Source organism: Stylophora pistillata, chromosome 1, assembly GCF_964205215.1.
Source record: "Stylophora pistillata chromosome 1, jaStyPist1.2, whole genome shotgun sequence".
Classification (NCBI taxonomy): domain Eukaryota; kingdom Metazoa; phylum Cnidaria; class Anthozoa; order Scleractinia; family Pocilloporidae; genus Stylophora; species Stylophora pistillata.
In genome coordinates this window covers 57,526,048-57,544,580 of record NC_142519.1, presented here as the reverse complement: position 1 = coordinate 57,544,580, position 18,533 = coordinate 57,526,048, and the positions used below count along the sequence as shown (strand labels likewise).

The 18,533-nt window shown below is 39.1% G+C and overlaps 2 protein-coding genes across 4 annotated transcripts; both read right to left on the bottom strand.

Moving 5' to 3' along the window:
• Nucleotides 1–65: 65 nt before the first annotated feature.
• LOC148743282 (uncharacterized) lies at nt 66–18,182 on the bottom strand. Of its 2 annotated transcripts, XM_088725523.1 has the most exons (5): nt 18,060–18,182; nt 5,594–5,656; nt 5,340–5,420; nt 1,913–2,255; nt 66–1,040 (listed from the first exon to the last, which is right to left on the bottom strand). In XM_088725523.1, exons 4-5 carry the CDS (start codon nt 2,244–2,246, stop codon nt 361–363), a joined length of 1,014 nt encoding a protein of 337 aa, XP_088581649.1. In that variant the 5' UTR covers nt 2,247–2,255; nt 5,340–5,420; nt 5,594–5,656; nt 18,060–18,182; the 3' UTR covers nt 66–360. The 2 variants fall into 2 exon arrangements, with proteins under 2 accessions (XP_088581649.1, XP_088581652.1); XM_088725526.1 differs by lacking the exons at nt 5,340–5,420; nt 5,594–5,656; nt 18,060–18,182 and having other exon boundaries at nt 1,913–2,357.
• LOC111333407 (uncharacterized) lies at nt 9,098–18,204 on the bottom strand. Of its 2 annotated transcripts, none has more exons than XM_022938971.2 (3): nt 18,064–18,204; nt 10,640–10,982; nt 9,098–9,942 (listed from the first exon to the last, which is right to left on the bottom strand). In XM_022938971.2, the coding sequence occupies exons 2-3, from the start codon at nt 10,971–10,973 to the stop codon at nt 9,263–9,265; spliced, it is 1,014 nt and encodes a 337-aa protein (XP_022794706.2). In that variant the 5' UTR covers nt 10,974–10,982; nt 18,064–18,204; the 3' UTR covers nt 9,098–9,262. The 2 variants fall into 2 exon arrangements, with proteins under 2 accessions (XP_022794706.2, XP_022794704.2); XM_022938969.2 differs by having other exon boundaries at nt 18,060–18,200.
• Between the last annotated feature and the right edge of the window lie 329 nt (nt 18,205–18,533).

The following is an 18,533-nucleotide window of genomic DNA, read 5'->3' as shown; positions in this document are numbered from 1 at the left end:
AAGCGACGAGTTTACGTAGGGAGTGTAAGACGAAACAAAAATTAATTGAGAACCACACAATCTACTTAGTTATTAACAAGGCGAATTTTTTATTCCCTTTATGAGTGAAAAAGCGAAGCTGATCTGACAGTGTAAACCAGTGATCTTGTATGATTTGCAATCTCAATTGAAAATAAAGACCAGAAACCCTTTAAAACATCCATTTAATTTAAAATGAGAAAAAGTAAAACGAAAACTGAAGAGCATATTTCTCAAAATGACGCTCCTTTAATCAATCACTTATTTAACCCGGGCACCTTTTGAGATACGGCACACATCTCATACGTAATTCCTCTATCAGTGCAGATAAGCTTATCATAATTACAAATTCACAGGTTGTCCTGTTTTAAACGATTTTTCAATGGCATCGATAACATAAGAGGAGCGAAGCACATCCTGTTTGGAGACTTCTGAAACCTCTTTGTTATTCATTACATCAATGAAATGATTCATTTCTAAATCAAAAGCTTCGGAATATCGTTGCGGAAAAGAAAACTTTATAGGAGGTTGTGAGCTTCCCATGGAATGAAAATGGGTTGAGGACAAGGTGTTTTGGTTGTCACTGGTGAGCATTCCACCAGATCCAAAAACTTCAATACGATGATCGTAGCCGTAAATAGATTCACGAGACAGATCAATCTGACCAATAGCGCCACTTGAGAACTTCATGATGACCCCAACTGTATCCACATCGTCCATCTCTGCAATGTGTGAGTGGAAGGCATGGGCGAGGCAGAAGACCGTATGGGGGGCTTCACCCATAATCCAGCAGATCAGATCTACATCATGTAAGCCACAATCGTGAAAGTACCCTCCTGAAGTCTTTAGGAATTCAGGGGATGGCATGGGAGAGTCACGACTTGTTATCTTGACCACTTGAACCTGACCTATGCCGTCGTTTTGTACACTGTCAAACACGGAACGAACGGTTGGATCGAATCGTCGGTTGAAGCCGCAGAACAATGGAAGGCTGCGGTTCTCGGCCTCCTTATAACAACGCTCTAACAATAATTAGTCCAAAATGAGACGGTTAGATGTGAAGAAATCAATGAGATTGTTATTCAGCTAGCTAATTGGCAGTCAGTTATCCTGTCGAGAATCTGTCAACCCCGTTCACGTATGGTTATCTGGTGAGCTGGTTGGTAAGTTAGTGTGTATTCAGCTTCCTGGTGATTTACTACGTGGTTGATCAGCTAATCAGTCGGCGAGTCAGTGAGTCAATGGCAGCGGCAAGAGAATGAGTGATTGGAATCAAACAGTAAGTCGAGGAGCCAGTCCACGAGTCAGTGAATGAGTTAGTCAGTCATTGAGTCAGTCAGTCAGTCAGTCAGTCAACAGTTAGCTCAACAGCTAGTTGGTCAGTCCATCGGTTAGATACTGTACTCTTCTGACTAGTCCGTTTTAAACTTGTTTAATTGAGAGGGAGGAACTCTAGGAAGGAACTCAACCGACACAACAGTCAGACATTAGTGACTTATCTATGCCAATCACCACCAATAATACTCTTTTCTGATCAAGCAACGGGAAGAGTAAACTTATACTATGTGACAACCATTACTGAGATATGCGGTGGTTCTTAGCAGCTCATTAGGAGCCTGCTTGTTCTTTTACATGCTCTTTTAAAAATAAAGAAGCACAATTTCCCATTATCCCGTGGATAGAAAATAGCCGTGTGAAAAACAAATACACAAAAAGGAGCACGCGTCATGACCCTTTCGTTCACACAACGGAATGCCAGTGCAGTGGTCTGATGTGAAAAACACAGCCGGAATTTTCACTTTGAGTGCCACTAACTTAAAATTCGAAAAGTCTTCCTATCCATTCAGTGATCTATAAAATCTTGTTAAAAATAACATGTTAGTGGGACTCTTACCCATGGCTTCCGCAGCGCTTGCAATCGGCTTCTCACAGAAGACCGCTTTTCCCGCCTGTAAGCAGCGCAAGATGGTCTCTTCGTGCAGAGCAGTAGGAGTGGTTATCACTGCAGCATCAACAGTTGGATCAAGTAACGCTTTCTCCATTTCCGATGGCGGAATGACCTGTGTATCCGTGAAATTTGCGGCAGCAAATTTCCTAGCTTTGTCTTCGTCAATTTCCACGATCCATTTCAAGCTAGCTCTTGGGTTTCTTACGAGGTTGGTTGCATGAATTTGACCTGCACGACCCAAACCGAACATTACCAAACCGGTGCGAGACGCGTCAATCATCGTGCAACACTAAAAAAAAAAAAAACAAGGATCAAAATAAAAGATTCCCAGAGGCAATTATAACAAATTTAATAATACCAATTGTAGTAATGTACGTTTCTGGAGCGCCATACCCAATGGTTTTCCGCGATGCTCGACAATTTCAGTAGGAAAGCATTTCAAAGGGAAGTTGATTATTTCTATCTGCTATTTGCATACTCTAGCGTGGTTTACGCCTTAGCTCATTTAAAAACGTTTTCTCGAATAATTGTCAAAAAGTTCCCGATACTCTGAAGCAAACCCACTAGTTTTGCAATACTTTAATCGTATACCATGGAATATATATATGTTATTAGACGTTTTGCTGTGCAGTATCGCTGAGTATCTTTACGAGTTGTGCCGTATTTTGACGAGCCCGTATATAATGAAGGAATTGGGTACGGTTACGAAGAAGTGAGGTGAAGGTTTGTGAGTTACGAGCGAAGAGTGTGGAAATATTTGAGGTAACGGAGATTCGGCACAATATCATTTCTGACAAATTCATTCAGGAAAATCGTTCCACTTCACGGTAGAAAATCCTTTTCCAGGGAACGGGTGTGCGAAGAATCTACCAGACTGTGAGCTAAAGGAAGAAGAGATAGTAACTGATTCAACAACAAGTCTGAGCGAGCCAAGTTACGAGAAGTAAAAAGTTGAAAACGGCAAAGTTTTCAGAAGACGAAGCAAAGTTGAAACGAAGGAAACTTTCAAAGTTGAAACGAAGGAAACTTTCAAAGTGGAAACGAAGGAGACGAGCAAAGTTGAAACGAAGGAAACGAGCAAATACGTATGATGCACGATCCTCGCAGTAGATAGCGCTATTTAAGCAATAGCGAAAATCAGACCATGATAAGTATCTAATACCGCAGTTCAAAATATATGAACTTCATATATTTCATTGTATCTGATTTATCACTTTCACGGGTTTATTACGAATCAACTTAACGGCCTGCTCCCAGTTGGCTTGTTAGCTCAATTGGTAGAGCGCTGCACTAGTATCGCAGAGGTCAGTGGTTCGAATCCCGTACAGGCCTGATTTTTTTCAGGTCTGATTTTCGCTATTGCTTAAATAGCGCTATCTACTGCGAGGATCGTGCATCATACGTATCTAATACCGCAGTTCAAAATATATGAACTTCATATATTTCATTGTATCTGAAACGAGCAAAGTTGAGAACTGGTGAGACGGGAACCTGGTTAGAGAAACGGGAGTTTGGTTTGGCAGGGCATCGTTTGTTGGTGGAGCGTGGTGAGTTGTGGACGAGACAAGAACACGGACGCGGACGTAAGTTGAAACCTAACCGAACTGAACTGAAAAAAGAAAACCCTACCTTTTTATCTTGATAATACTCTTGTAAATATAGTTAGCGCATTCTAGTTTTAAATCATTACGTTCTTGTAAATTCTTGTAAAGTAACTTAGGTAAATAATTTAGCAGTTTATCGTATTATTGTAATTAGAGTAAATAATTTAGTTAATTTTTTTTTGTCGTTTGTAATTGTTAATTACCATATTGTCTTAATTAGAGAAATAAATATTTCTAGGCCTACGTTTAACTGTTTTGTGGCGTGTCTTCTCGGGATTGTTTACGTTTCTTGTTTTGTGTCTGTTGGAGGGCGCCCACCTTTGTGGCGCGGATTCGTCACAAACAGTCAAGAGCAACTAATCATTTTTTTCATTCTTAAGACTTGAGTATGAAACTAGATGCTGGTCGCACTTTTAACAAGGACGACCGTAGTTCCCGCGACGGATTTATTTCACACTGCGGAGCAACTTCAGAATACCCGTCCACATCTTTTACATATGTTGGGAGGCTTTGAAGAATGAGGCATAACACAATAGACGCTATTCTTATTCAATGACATGGAAATAATGTGGCCGGGTATTCTGAACTTTAGCCCACACTGCTACTTCGGAATGAAACGAATTATGTTTGCAGCTTCAGGATGCCAACTTCGGTGTAAAACTGAACATTTGGACCTAAAGAACAGCCCCAGTTGGCATGCAACAAGTTAGGAATGATAGACCTAAAGATCATTTTTCGTGAGCGTGAACACCAAAAAAATCGATTAGAAACATTTAGTTTCCAAAATGAATGCAGACAAAAAGGTAGAAGTAAATTGCTAAGAATGAAATTTTTCCTTTAAGCTTTTACCACGAAAGTTGTAAATATGGGCAACTTCAAAACGCTCCTGTCGCTAATGCAAGGTAAACTGGACAAAATTGCGGTTATTTTCGAACTCTTGAGGAAAAAGTCTTTTGATTGAGCTGATTCAGAACTTTTCCTTGACCGTGCTATCCCTTTAAAATGACTGGCTGACTAACTGATGGATCAAAATGAAAGATTCACAGAGGCAATTATAATATTATTGATAATACTTATTGTAGTAATGTACGTTTCTACAGCACCATACCCAATGGGGTATTCAATAGGAGAGCATTTCAGAGGAAGTTGATTATTTTTATCTGCTATTTGCATACTCTAGCGTGGTTTAAGCCTTAGTTAACTTAAAAACGTTTTCTCGATTTTTCAAAAGTTGCCGATGCTCTGTAGCAAACCAGCTATATTTGTCACTATACAATAAGTAAACATAATAGTTATGCAACACTTTTAATCGTAAATCGTAAACGCGTTCCTAGAAAATTTATAAGTCTTTCATCAAATTTGGAATATCTTGAATAATGAATGCAAAGGTTTGAAGAAGTGCCCCGTTGTTATTTTAAGAATGCTTGTTTACTTGCGGCAGCAGGCTACTCAACTTAGAATCAACCTTCCACGTTGGCTCAAAAAACGTTTCTGCCAAATAACAATGTCAGCCGATAGCCTTAACAAAATCTAGCGTGAAATAACTCCGTGCACCAATACGAAAGCCGATCCCTGTCTAAAAACGACAGTTAAGTCCATCAAATGGTTACTCTCTTATGGGACACGACTTTTCAACAGAACCCAGATTCCAAACAAGACACATGAAAGATTCACTTGAATATCGCGGCGCTGTGTTATGGAACTTTGTTTGCCACAATGAACAAGAAGTTGGACGCTCAATCAATACTCTGAAAAAAACACCTACTCACCGGTGAATACTTTAAAGAATTCAAATTTGACCTACTTTCCGCTTCTACTTCTCACTTTACACATACCGATTTTGTTTTTACCTAGAAGTAAAATATATATCATTGTCAATTTTTTTACTCAAGTTATTTTTACATAACCTGTAATTTTCCTTTTTCTTTACACGACCCCCCAAGCTTGTAGCTTAAAATAATATCGTGTATGAATAAAGGTTATCTATCACTGCATTCTAATAAGAAAGATAAACCAAACTCACGTTTTCGCCGATTATGACGCCGCTTATTGCTCTGTCGTTTTCCACACCAAATTGTGCAAATTCCTATGAAAATGGATCAAGATACGTGTCATTAAATCGTAAAATCGCCTCAAGGTGGAATAACTTTAAGAAACATATAGCGGTCGGGCTTGAAGTTTGTCTGACAATAATTAGCAATTTTGTTAACTACTTCTAAAATGGGCATTGTCACGCCGACGGACATCATGAACTACTAGACATAGTTATTAAAATAGTTCGTTTGCTTAGACTATCGGCAGTTTTTTTTATCAGCATTGATTCTTAAGTGCACTTAGGCATGACTCTCTCGACTGGGGTGCAAATAGATAAAAAAGTAGATTCAGGTCGACTTCTTAGAGGGTTACATGATCCATCATTTGATCAAAGATACCTTCCTCTTTAGGAGATTTGAACTAATTGTACTCCTATATTTTTTTAAATTTAAGATATTCTGAACCACGTAGTGCTCCTGATTTGGACTCAGGGATACAGCTTATTTACTTTGAAAAAAAAAGGAAAGAAGTGCCTTGAAACAAAACCAAATCCTCATTATAACTTTTATGCATAGCCTGTGTTTTTTTTTTTTGCTGTGCTTGGATTGGGATAGGGTTAAAAAGTGCTTTATTTATTGCTGGAATTCATTTTGATCTTGCTTCTACCGTGACCTTAGAGTTAGCCTTTTTTATGATTGGACCGTATACATGGGGAAAAAGCTGGTGGGTGGGACCACGTTTACCAGAAGGTACCACGAACTGATTTTAGACGATTAAACACCTGTTATCAGAAAACGCGCTAAAACACTTTTACTAGGATCTAATATACGAACAAGGACTTAGTTCTTCCGATCAAACGATCTGCCTTTCACTACGAAAGCCAAAACAAAAACCACTTTTTGTGTTGCTCCGGGGCAGTTCTTTGAAAAAATTAGAGTCAGTACACAGACCCAAACATGACCATTATTTCTTGAGGATCAAGAAATACACGAATTTGGCTTTGTATTTTGTCTCTAATCTGTTTTACTGAAAATCTCTAGAGTTATACCATAGTCTACTAATTATAGTTATACATAGGAGTGTTGTTTGGAGCGCAAATTATAGTGATGCATGATCATCATAAAGACTACTCCTTAAGCGTTATATCCACTCGTTTTCAGTGACGTTTCACAAGTTTCAGTCGACAGGAAGAGCGAAGGGATAGTGGATAAATAGTACTCGAGTCAGAAAAAGGGAATCTTTTTCAAATGGTGTCAGTCGTCAGAGCGTTAATCGTTGCAAAAGGCTACGTGAGCCGTCAAAAGTAAGAGATCTACTGCTTGGAAAAAAAAAAAACATAATGAAGTAATAATTCCCCTGACGCGAATCTTTCGTTTTTCACCGTGTACTGATGGTGTATGCTAGCTCACTGTGTATGCTAGCGCTTGCTACTTTGTTGTTTTGCACTCGAACTTCTGGCAGTTAAGGTTACTTCCCACCTTCGCGGCTGTCCTCCGGGAAAAAAATTACTGAGTACTGGTGCGCTACTTTTAAGAAACCCCTAACAAACTACACATAAAAAAAAAAAGGTTAATGAATGCAGTTTACAATAAAAATGTAATTGAGGCGATTCTTTTTTATCTAGGGAGTATCAGGAGCCTTTAAGGCGTGAAAAGAACGAGGGTCCTTCTGTTGAATTTAGCGGGAATCGGATCCCGCAACCGAGGGAACAAAATGGCTGCTCAGCCTTATTTACAAGGCATCAATCAACAAAAGCGTGTCAGGCTTTTCCGTTATTCTGCCGATTGGTTGCGTAAATATCCGTGAAGCAGTGGCGGAAAAAGAGTCGGTTTGCTTCTTGAGGATACAACTAAAGAAATAACAGAACTAATAGAAAATGTGACTCCCATATCCATGAAAAAAGCTACTCAATTCGGATTGAAAATATTTGTGGGAATGCAACGGAAAATTAAGCAGTTTTATATTTGCTAAATGCCTAACATGATTTATTTACATGTCGAGATAACATTTGCAACAAGCGAATTTTCTACCGGTCTTTGTCAAACTCCATGAGAGCTAGTTGGCAGAGTTATTTCTTTGTGTGTTTTTATTCAAACAATTTGATTATTCCGCTCTGGCTTGTCGAATATGATATGGCAACCATCATTGACATGAGCGTTTCGAGTTTGACTATTGGTCGTGAGTCGTGGGTACAAGTCGTGGGTACAAGTCATGGGTGTGGGTAATACACACAATTAATGGTTAAGAGCTCATATTTAATAATGTTAATAGTATTACTACTAATAGTCAATTACTGTTATTTTTGTAGTGGAAAAGGGTTTTTTCGTGATCGTGAAGGGCCCTTTGGCTGGTTTTAAATGTGACTTGGTTATATCGCCGTGAACGTTGAATCGCCTTTTCTTCATGGAAATTGCGAAATGACTGGCCTTTTTCGCGAAACGTGACTTGAACCGTTGTTATTCTTCTTTTCCAAAAATTTATCCTGTAAGCGTCTCAAAACAAGACGTGAAACATGACTTTCATTAGCTACCGTGAAGTAATGCAATACTTCTCGACGGACAATGAAACGTATCTTTCTTGAGTACGTCACATTTCGCAACTCTGCAGAATCTGGTCTTTGTCAGATAAGAAATGAATCGTTTAAAAATTGAAATTATTAGAAATTCTTTATTTATTAATTTACTTATTTCACTAATTCTTCACATCTAGTTTATTTTGTGATTTAGAAAAGGACCTGGCCAGTTAAATGGACGAAGAAAACTTTTTAAGATTGTACTAATTGGTTCTTCGTTTAATTTCTTGTCACCGATGCCAGTTGTCGCGACCAATTTAACATTGGCTTGCGATTTCCGGTTGACGATTGTACCGCACACTGGATACCAGAGATTTTATATTTTCGTGCCTTGGAAAAACCTTAATTTTAGAGCCAACATCTCCAGACCTGCAACTAACGTTGCAACGTTGCTATCTATATATCGGCTAATCTTGTAACAGTTCGCTGTTTCACTTCATTTTTTTTCTTAGATGCGGGGTAGATGGTACGCGATACGGAGATGACAATTAAAGAAGCATTCGGCTCTTTGTCTGAATGTCATTGATCAACACAAGCTTTATTTTCCCTAACCAGCAGAGGGATCTACTTTTACTTTTGAAACTTCATTTATTTTTAACCGGCACTGAGAACACAATTTAATTTTAATTCAAGAACACGGCCAATAGCCGTGTTTCTGATCCTTGAAGCTTCTTTCATGTTCTGAAAACGTTGTTCTTTTAAGTTTAACACTTCTCTCTTTTCATTGCAAGATTATTTTTTTGTGTGTTGATCAAGCGTTTGACCTGAACAAAACTACTCAAATGATAATTGTTATTGTTAAGTATTAATCACACCCACGACGTTTACCCACACCCACGACCCACAACTTGTACCCACGACCCACGACCATTAGTCAAACTCTAGCGTTTCTCGGTGAAGTTCAATCAACTGTCCGACAAATTTGCATTTAGAAGTGATTATTTCAATTTTCTCACAACCATAAAAGAGGGAATTCAGTAAAATAAAATTCAACATTTTTAGCATTTAAGGGAAAAACCACCGCTAATAATTGCCATTATTACATGTAATTAATTGCTGATTTTAGTTGTTGTCAATAATGTCTTCTCATAAACTGACTGGCTGTCCTGTCTGGAAAGACTTCTCAATAGCTTCCACGACATTAAATGATCGAAGCACGTCATCTTTTGAGATGAGCAAATCATCTTTTTGTTTGATTACGTCAATAAAATGGTTCAGTTCTAAGTCGTAAGCTTCGGAATAACGTTGCGGAAACGAAAATTTGATAGGATTCTGCGTGCTCCCAGTGGTATGAAAATAGGTCGCACCAAGAGTGCTTTGATTGTCGCTAGTGAGCATTCCACCAGATCCAAATACTTCAACGCGTTGATCATAACCATAAACAGCATGGCGTGACAGATCTATCTGACCGATGGCGCCACTTGGAAATTTCATGACCACCCCAACTGTATCCACATCATTCATCGCTCCGATGTGCGAATGGAAAGCATGGGCGAGACAAAAGACCGTATGAGGAGCTTCACCCAGCATCCAGCATATAATGTCTACGTCATGCACACAGCAGTCGTGGAAGATCCCCCCGGAAATCCTTAGAAAGCCTTCTGATGGCAGAGGGGAGTCTCGACTTGTTGTCTTAACAACCTGAACGTTGCCAATGTCGTCCTTTCGAACTCTGTCGAACACGGAGCGAATTGTTGGATCGAATCTTCGGTTGAAGGCGCACAACAATGGAAGGTTTTGGTTGTCGGCTACTTTGTAACAATGCTCTGAGAAACATAGTCAAAAAATGAATAAATTACTCAATCAATCAATTAGTCACACGGCCAGCGAACCAATTGTTCAGCTAGTTCAACAGCCAAACAGAAAATAAATTTACACCCAGTCAACCAATTAGTAAGCACAACTGATACAATGGCATGTTTGTGAGCGTGTCCCCCATTTCAGCCTCTCAAATCAGTAATGGCGTTATGGTGATAGAAAAGAAATCCACTGCAGTTGCAATCATCATAATTACAGATTCTTTTACCACATTCTTTGGGAAATTCGAAAAATTATTTATATCAACAGGTAATGGACGAAGGTCATTCCGTGCCGTATCTCGCATGACTTTATTCTTTAAGTAGTGGCATCGCGCAGGGACGCTCGAAGAACAATAAAAGCTGGAAGGGGGTAAAGAAGTCATGCAAATGTGACGAGGAAGAAAAAAAAATTAACGGAAGACAGGAGCGCATCCAAGAACATTTGATGAAGAAAAATTCAAATTTTGACTCAGAAAACTCAGAAATTTTCATTGATCCTGGAGCCTAAATAAGCTTGGAAATATTTCAACACATGTAAATATAAAATATCTAATATTGAGTACTAAAAAGCAATCCTGCCGTGGGAAAGAATTTGGTGTCAGACAAGAAGTAAAGAAAAAACCCAACCGATCTAGTGGGGAAGGGAATCTGCATAAGTTTTTACCTATAGCCTCAAAGGTGGGGGCAACTGGTTTCTCGCAGAAGACAGCTTTTCCAGCTTGTAAACAGCGCATTACAATATCCTCGTGCATATCAGTTGGAGTGGCTATCACTGCAGCCTGAACAGTTGGATCAAGTAATGCTCTGTCCATGCTCGATGGGGCAGTAACTTGTGCATCCGCGAAATTTTCTGTCACAAACTTCTTGGCCTTGTCTTCGTCAACATCTACGATCCATTTCAGGGTTGTCTGTGGGTTTCGTATGAGATTCATAGAATGGATGGTACCCGCACGACCCAATCCAAACACCACAAAACCGATACGGGAAAGGTGACTCATAGTGTTCAACTGGAGGGAAAAAACAGAATAGGAAAAGCGTTGAGAGTCTCATTCAGCACTACCTACAAGAACGGGAAGACTACTCGGGAAACAGGGGGTAAGTTTCTAAAGAAACTGTGGTGCTGCGTCCGTGGCCACAGTAAAGAGTTAAAAAGCTGACGTTTTGTGCGTTAGCCATTCGTCAGAGCAAATGAAGGAATTGTGGGTTGGGTGTGTGTTTATATGCAGAAGGTGGAGCCACGCTATTGGTGGGAACATGGTGACGAGAAAAACAAGAATAAATTAGAGTGAAAGCGTATGGGATTAGGAGTGCCCATTTGAAAGATAAACTTTTGTTCAAGAGTTTTGCGGCTTTCCGCTCTGACGAAGGGTGGCCAATTTACAGTTTCAACTTAGTTGATTTAACCAAACTACCGTGTTACCTCCACCGACGCTGCACCACAGTTTCTTTAGAAACTTACCCCGTTTATTAACTAGGACAAAGTGTAGAACAAAGATTGAGAATTGCTACGTCATAACTGACGTCATATCCAAGATGGCGTGTTTCTAACCTTGAAAGTTGAAAATATGGGCAACTTCAAAGCGCTCCTGTCGCTAATGCAAGGCAACCGTACAAAATGGCGCTTAATTATTTTCGAACTCCTTAGGAAAAAGACTTCTAAGGTTACTTCCCACATCCAGAGGCCAAAAAAAATGGTTTTTTTCCTTTATTGGACTGGATTGAAGTTACCTAACGTTTACAAAAAGAAAAATCTCAAAATCTCAAAAAGCGTCCGACTTATTTAGGAAAACGTATTTTCAGTTGAAGGTTAATAAATCAGGAAGGAGTCATAATCTCGTAAATGGGCAAACCTCCTGGGGAATATCGCGGCAATTTCATGTTATTTGCATATTTCGTTTACATCGCGCACTTGATAACATTCACACGTGGAAGTTCTCTGCTTGTGGAAAGTCTTTTCTCATGGATAAAAAACATGTCAAAATCGGAGAGGAGTCTTTGGGCAAAGAAAAAGAAAAAAAAAAAAAAAACAGGCCCAAAAAAGAGAGAAATTAAATGGCACCATTTTGGCAGGAAAAAAAAACAATCCTAGCACTCCTCTCCGCGCTGACATCCAAATTGCGAGCAAAAAAGTCCCTATCAAATCTAAATTTGTCGTACATAAGGTCAAAAACGAAGTTTCCCTTCTATAAGCAAATACCAGCCTTGATACAAAAACATAGGCAATCGCCTCGAATCGTATGAAATCATAAATAAACCTACCCGAGGGAACTCATTCATCAGCGATGAGGGGTATTCCTTAAGCTGTCTGACGATTCGCTGTTTTGTTTTTCAGGAGTTTTTCCAGCTTTATCTTTTTTGCCGCGGGTTTTTCCTTCGCCAACTTTGCTCATTACTCGGGCTTTCCGAAGGAAAAGCCCGAGGTATAAATTCGGCTTCGTCTTTTGTTGTTTTTGTTTTCTTTTTGCGTTCAGTCACAAAACGCAGTTCCACTACAGTGCATGCGTGAAGTGTGCGCGCGTGCGTAGAATGAACCGTAGAGCGTATGGTTTAAAGCACTAACTAGCGACTAAATACAGGAATGGCTCCGACATGTAATTGGACGATAAAAATAGTAAAAGTTAATAAGTTACATCTTAACTCCTTGCTTGTGAGTATTGTTTAACCGTGTGTCTCGAAGTGGAACAATGAAATATTAATGCGAGTGAAAACACTGATATTATTCAGTATGGCAAAAGATTATATGAAAATTCATCTTTAAGCAAGTATTCAAGTATCAGACGATTTGCCAAAAAGTGTTGATGTTTGTGGAACTGAAGTAAGTTTAGATCCTAAGAGTGATTACAGTGAAGAAATATTGTCTGATTCAGTTGACAGCAAATCAATTCTCGTAAATCTTGTAAGAAATAATAGTGAATGCACAGGGTTTTGATGTGGTTTTCAGTTTTTTGTATGACGTATTTTCAAACCCACAAAAAGGTCAAAATATGTGAATTCCCCCTTGGTATTTAATGAAAGTCAAATGCCCCTAATTGAATATACTAAAACTGTAAATAGCACTGCTTCTCTAGATGTGGCCATCAGTAATATTCAATAATAAGAGATTTTCTATTAAAAACAATATGAATTATTGTATTGTATTGTATTGTATTGACAGTAATATTGCTTCAATCTACTGATTTCCGACAACTTCCCTTGGGTGAACATTTGGCAACAAATTGTGACTCGGTATCAAAAATAGATAAAAAATTCCCTTCTCCTTGCAGTTAAAGGCAAATACATTACCTACTCAAGGTTCGTAAAAGCCTTGAAAGTCCTTGAAGATGCTTGAATTTAAAAATAAAAAATTCAAGGCCTTGAAAGTACTTGAATTTGAGGACTAGAGCTTGATTTTTGCAATGCTTTTTCTTTAGAAATTTTCAAGTTGAAAATTACAGTACTTTCATGGAAAAGAAATAATATTAAATAATTTTAAAATTGTTTATGCAAACCCTTCCAAAAGTGGTCCTTCAATTTTCTAAAACTTGGCCTTCAAAGTCATTGAAAATTCCTTGAATTTCAACCTTTGGCATCTGTAGGAACCTACTCCAATATGGTTATATATTAATTTGATTGCTGTCTAGTACCATAACAACATTCATTACACTCCAGCAGACAAAAATAAACACAAGTAGACTTCTTCATGACCGGAAATGACGTAATTGCGCGACGTCAGTAACGACGACAGTCCCCTAGAGATAACTCCAGATGTGAGATATTGAAAGCCCGAGTTCACGCAGCTATGCGTCTAGTTACTCAACGTTCAACAGAGTGAGATAAAAAATTAGCCTGCAGAGCAGGCGTTCTAGTGGAGTTTGGGCGAAAATTAGACCGCGCAAAAAATGGAGCGAGGCGAAAAATTAGGGGGTGGGGAGAGTGCGAGAGGAGAGAAGGGAACGCCCGCCAGCACCCATTGATATTTTCAAACACTCATTCGCGGACGAACGAACGCTTCTGATTGGCTTTTCATGTTTAGCCTGATTGACAGACATCAATCTCGCTACATTACACAACCATTGTAGCACTTTCAAAATGGCGGAATCCTTCGAACAAGACTTCACGAGGGCGCTAAACATTTCTTTGGAATTATTCGAGTCGTCTACTAGATTTCGATTTGATCTCTAACTTCAACAACTGAAAAGTGTGAGGCAACTTGTCTATGGGGGCGATTTACAAGCTGTTTTGCCGACTTGCTTTGGTAAAAGTCTTATATTCCAACTGCTCGTAGCCATGAGGAAGGAGATGCTAAAGAAAAAGTGTACTGAATTAAACTGTTCAAGTCGTCTTGAATGCCACGATGAGTCAGTATAGCTTTAGAGGTCGCGCTCCAATTCTTCAAGGCGATATTTTTCACAAGTGCTTTAGTTTCCTCGTCTCTAGGGATGCGAACCACGACATTTCCATTCGGTATTCGTAGTAAAACTTTTACTTGAAGTCCATCTCCAGGCAAATCAACAACATTTAGATGTGGCTGTTTAGATTTGGCTGTTTTCTTGAAGCTCAAATTTCGGAATGGATAATTAATCTGCAGGCATATTTTGAAAATATCAATGAGTGCTGGTGGGCGTTCCCTTCTCTCCTCTCCCCCTCCCCCACCTCCTAAGTTTTCGCCTTGCTCCATTTTTCGCGCGGTCTAATTTTCGCCCAAACTCCACGAGAACGCCTGCTCTGCAGGCTAGATAAAAAATCTGAGTGCTACGCGATAGTTTCCCGGGAAAATCTTGATCCATTGTCATTCACGCCAGGAGGCCCCGTCTTCCCATTGGTTCGCGGTTTCAGGAGGCATAATCTCCTAGCTAAAATCTTGCATTTGATTTTGAGAGATATACATCCACTTTGAGCGAATATATAGGGTATGTATATTTGACCGATTTTCGTGAAATTTCGCCAAAACATTCCAGAGATAACAACAAACGAAAGTGTCAGGAAATTTTGATAATTGAAATATTTTTCACGTGGTGTCCATTCACGCAACAGACGGAGACAAACTAAGTCCCGAGTTAGGATTTCGAGTTAAGATTTTGAGTTGGATTTTCGAGTTAGGATTTCGAGTTGGATTTTCGAGTTAGAATTTCGAGTTGGATTTTCGAGTTGGATTTTCGAGTAAGGATGTAGAGCCGGTTTTTTCGAGATGCTTACTTGTAATCCAGCTGCAACGAATCGGCTAGTCCAATGCAGTCAACAAACGAATTCGTGTAGGGGTGGAGTTAGTGTTTTACCTTTTTATTCTGCGACGTCACTATGTAAAGCATTCATGAAGTAAGAGGCAAGACATTGAGTCTTCCCCGAACTCATTTCCTTTCGCTACTAACATGCTCCTCATTTCAAAAATGGCAAGATTGGGAAAGCTTTAAATACCAAAAGATAAACTAAACGAAAAAAATTTCGATAACCGGGCGTAAATCGAAGGTAAGATCTAGAATATGATTGCTGTTGTAATATCTATTCTGGTGGTGACCGACAAATGGCACCAATGCTGCTTTACAGTGCTTTCCTAGTTCCCCAACCCCCAGTAACTGTTTTTTTTTCTGTATTTTAAGCGGTTGGATGTCATACGAAGCATTCAAAGAACTTTCCACATCCAACGAAATTTCTTCTTGTCCCTGGCTTTCGATTATTGCACGCTTACACGCGTCATTCAAGTAAATAAGGTCTTTATAAGTTTCCTCACCATGAGGACTCAAGGCTTGCCCACCCCTCCTGCTGACGTTTCCAAAACTACCAGGTATAAAAGTAGATGACAGAATTTTAAACAGAACATGAGTTATGATTTATTTGATTTTGTATTCCATAACAATAACTTTTTTGCGAAATTTTGATTGTCGAAGCTAAGAAAGTATCATTCATTGTCATATTGAAAACAAAACCTAATTAAAATTAACTTTCAACGCACTTTAAAACAAGCCTACTACAAAACTAGTTTCGTCCACAGACCTCTTCAGTTGTATGCGATGTTTCGTTTCGTTTCGTTGTTTCGTAGTAGGCGTGTTTTAGAGTGTGTTGAAAGTTAATTTTAATGAGGTTTTGTTTTCAATCTAACAACAGCTTTGTAAACAAAAATCCCTGATATAGCTCTGGTCAGGGGAACACATTGGTAATAGCAATGCAAGTATGAATGCATTAAAACCAAACCAAACACTTTATTTCCCTATCCCCCATTTTTTTTTAACAAAAAAACCTGGTTCAACCCTGGTCTGGAGAACACACAATCTTTGAAAAAAGTATTACCACACTTAACTTAAGATAAAAAGTGGTTGTCTTGACCACCCCCTTCCCACCCCAAAACATTGCTAATTTTTATTCTTGCAACAATGCCATAAGTTCTGGAGCAGAGGGGGCTCGGGAATTAAACTTCACAGATCGACAGGATTTGTCACTAGGCACTATTTTGTTAAGTGTGCTAAGGACATTGTCTAGGATTGTTGGTAATAACAATATTAATATGTGGGTATAGAGAGATAACCGAGCCCTAACCCTAACACCTTCGCCGAAAAATCCCGCCAAAAAGTCCTAACTCGAAAGTCTTAACTCGAAATTCCAACTCGAAAATCCACCTCGAAAATCCAACTCGAAATCCTAACTCGGTAAATAGGCAACCTCCGTCTCGCATATTTTACGCTACTCTAACTTTAGATGCAGATATCTAGACAACCAATCAGAATATCGGAAAAGCCCATCAAAATCACGTTGACTGATGCGTTGAATAAGACTGTGCAGCCATTTTGCTCGTGTTGCAGGATCCGATACCCGATAAATTCAATAGAAGGTCACCCGGTCGTTTCACGCCTTTTCGGCTCCTAACACTCCCTAAATAAAAATTTAACCTAAATTATAGTTTTATCGTGAACTGCATTTAATAAGCTTTCTTTTGATGTATAGTTTCTTAGGGTTTTCTTGAAACTAGCGCGCGTACGAGTTTTTTTTTTCCCGAAGAACACCCTCGAACATGGGAAGTAACCTTTAATTGAAAGGAACTTTATCTAGACCGTACTTTCCTTTTTAAGTGACTGGCTGACTAATTGATGGATCGATCTATTTTGAAATAGTCGCGTGATCAATCCCGCCCATTCCGTAGAAGTGGTATGATTGTTAATCACATGCAAACCACATTTTGCACTATTGATATGGTACCATATCAACATGGTCTTCACGCTCTCACAATAAAATTTGAAGTTAGGTTAGCGATTAATTAACATATTTTGTAATAATAAAAAAATAAAAAAATAAAAACCTTGAGTGAAAGAAACTGGATAAGTTCTGGGTGTTAACTTGCATTCATAGCCCAAAACACAAGCAGAATTAATTAATCATTCACAATTCAAAGCCCAAAACACAAGCAAACTATTGATAAATCATGACAAAAAGTGTCACGCAACTCTGGTTATACAATGTTCATATCATAACACAGGAAGAAGAAAGGTTCGCCCACTCAGATGATGTGCCCCTGTCTACAGTGTATTCTCAATTCTGTCTGGTTCTGGGTGCATAAAGGAAACTAGCATATGGTTAAAAAACATAGTAGAGCGCTAACTTAATCGGCCACGGTGCGAGTATTCGGTTCGAATAATACGATCGAGGTGCAACATTTTGATCAGTCTCGCGTGGTTCCCGACAAGGACGCTTTCATTTCAAGAGAGAGTTTTCCTCTTGGACTTAAGCTCTCGGTTTTCAAGGGTACATGTCTTATCATTAGGGTTTCAGCGTACCTCTTAAAGTAGTAATCATTTGAATGATTTGAATACTAATGAAACAGTTGTCGTTGTTTCGCACGGGTTTAAATGCAATCACTTTTGTGAACATTTCATTATTTGGTTAACACTTTTGGTTAACGTTTAGTTTTTGGGTAACACTTTTTCGATATTTCACAGGGGCGAAACGAGTAACAAATCCTTTACGGCAAGATTTCCGAACAACCCCACAGTTCACCGCGTGACTTAGTTTCTGTGTTGAAAGAAAACTAAAACGGAAACGGTAGACGCTCATTGATAAAAGCAACGTGATGAACAGTCATGGCAAACTCGTCAGATATGAGAAGTTACATTACTTACCGACCTCCTCTTTTATTATTGTGTAGTTTGACTATTTCCGACGCGAGGCTTGCAACTCTTTCTCTTAACACATCACAAGTTGTACGTGCCGCTCTTTGCGCAAGTTCTCACCTGACAAACGACCTTCACATCACAGGTATCTCCCCTGAGGGCCCCTGACTCCAGAAAGTTTCGAGCCCGCATTTTCTCAGCGTTGTGTGAAATCCCTAAAAAGCGACTGCAAAGGAAACAATGTAAGCGACGAATACAATCTTGTCTCGAAAACGTCAAGTTGGGAAGATGAGAAATATTTAAAGTAGGTTACTTCTTCGTGTCAAGCGATCAAACAGTCTTCTTAAAAACATAGTCTTCTTAAAAAACATAGTGGACATTTTAAAACGACACGGATCACAGTTGTCAACAAAATCTTTAGCCCAAAGGCGTTTGATTAGAGCTCTTGCCCCTTAAGCAATGATCTGCTAAAATTAATCGTTG

Excerpts from the sequence above, each read along its gene's own strand:
- LOC148743282 (XM_088725523.1), bottom strand. The coding sequence starts at position 2,246 with ATGATTGACGCGTCTCGCACCGGTTTGGTAATGTTCGGTTTGGGTCGT. Across the intron at positions 1,041-1,912 it reads AAGCGCTGCGGAAGCCATGG|AGCGTTGTTATAAGGAGGCC; the intron begins GTAAGAGTCCCA and ends AATTATTGTTAG.
- LOC111333407 (XM_022938971.2), bottom strand. The coding sequence starts at position 10,973 with ATGAGTCACCTTTCCCGTATCGGTTTTGTGGTGTTTGGATTGGGTCGT. Across the intron at positions 9,943-10,639 it reads CCCCACCTTTGAGGCTATAG|AGCATTGTTACAAAGTAGCC; the intron begins GTAAAAACTTAT and ends TATGTTTCTCAG.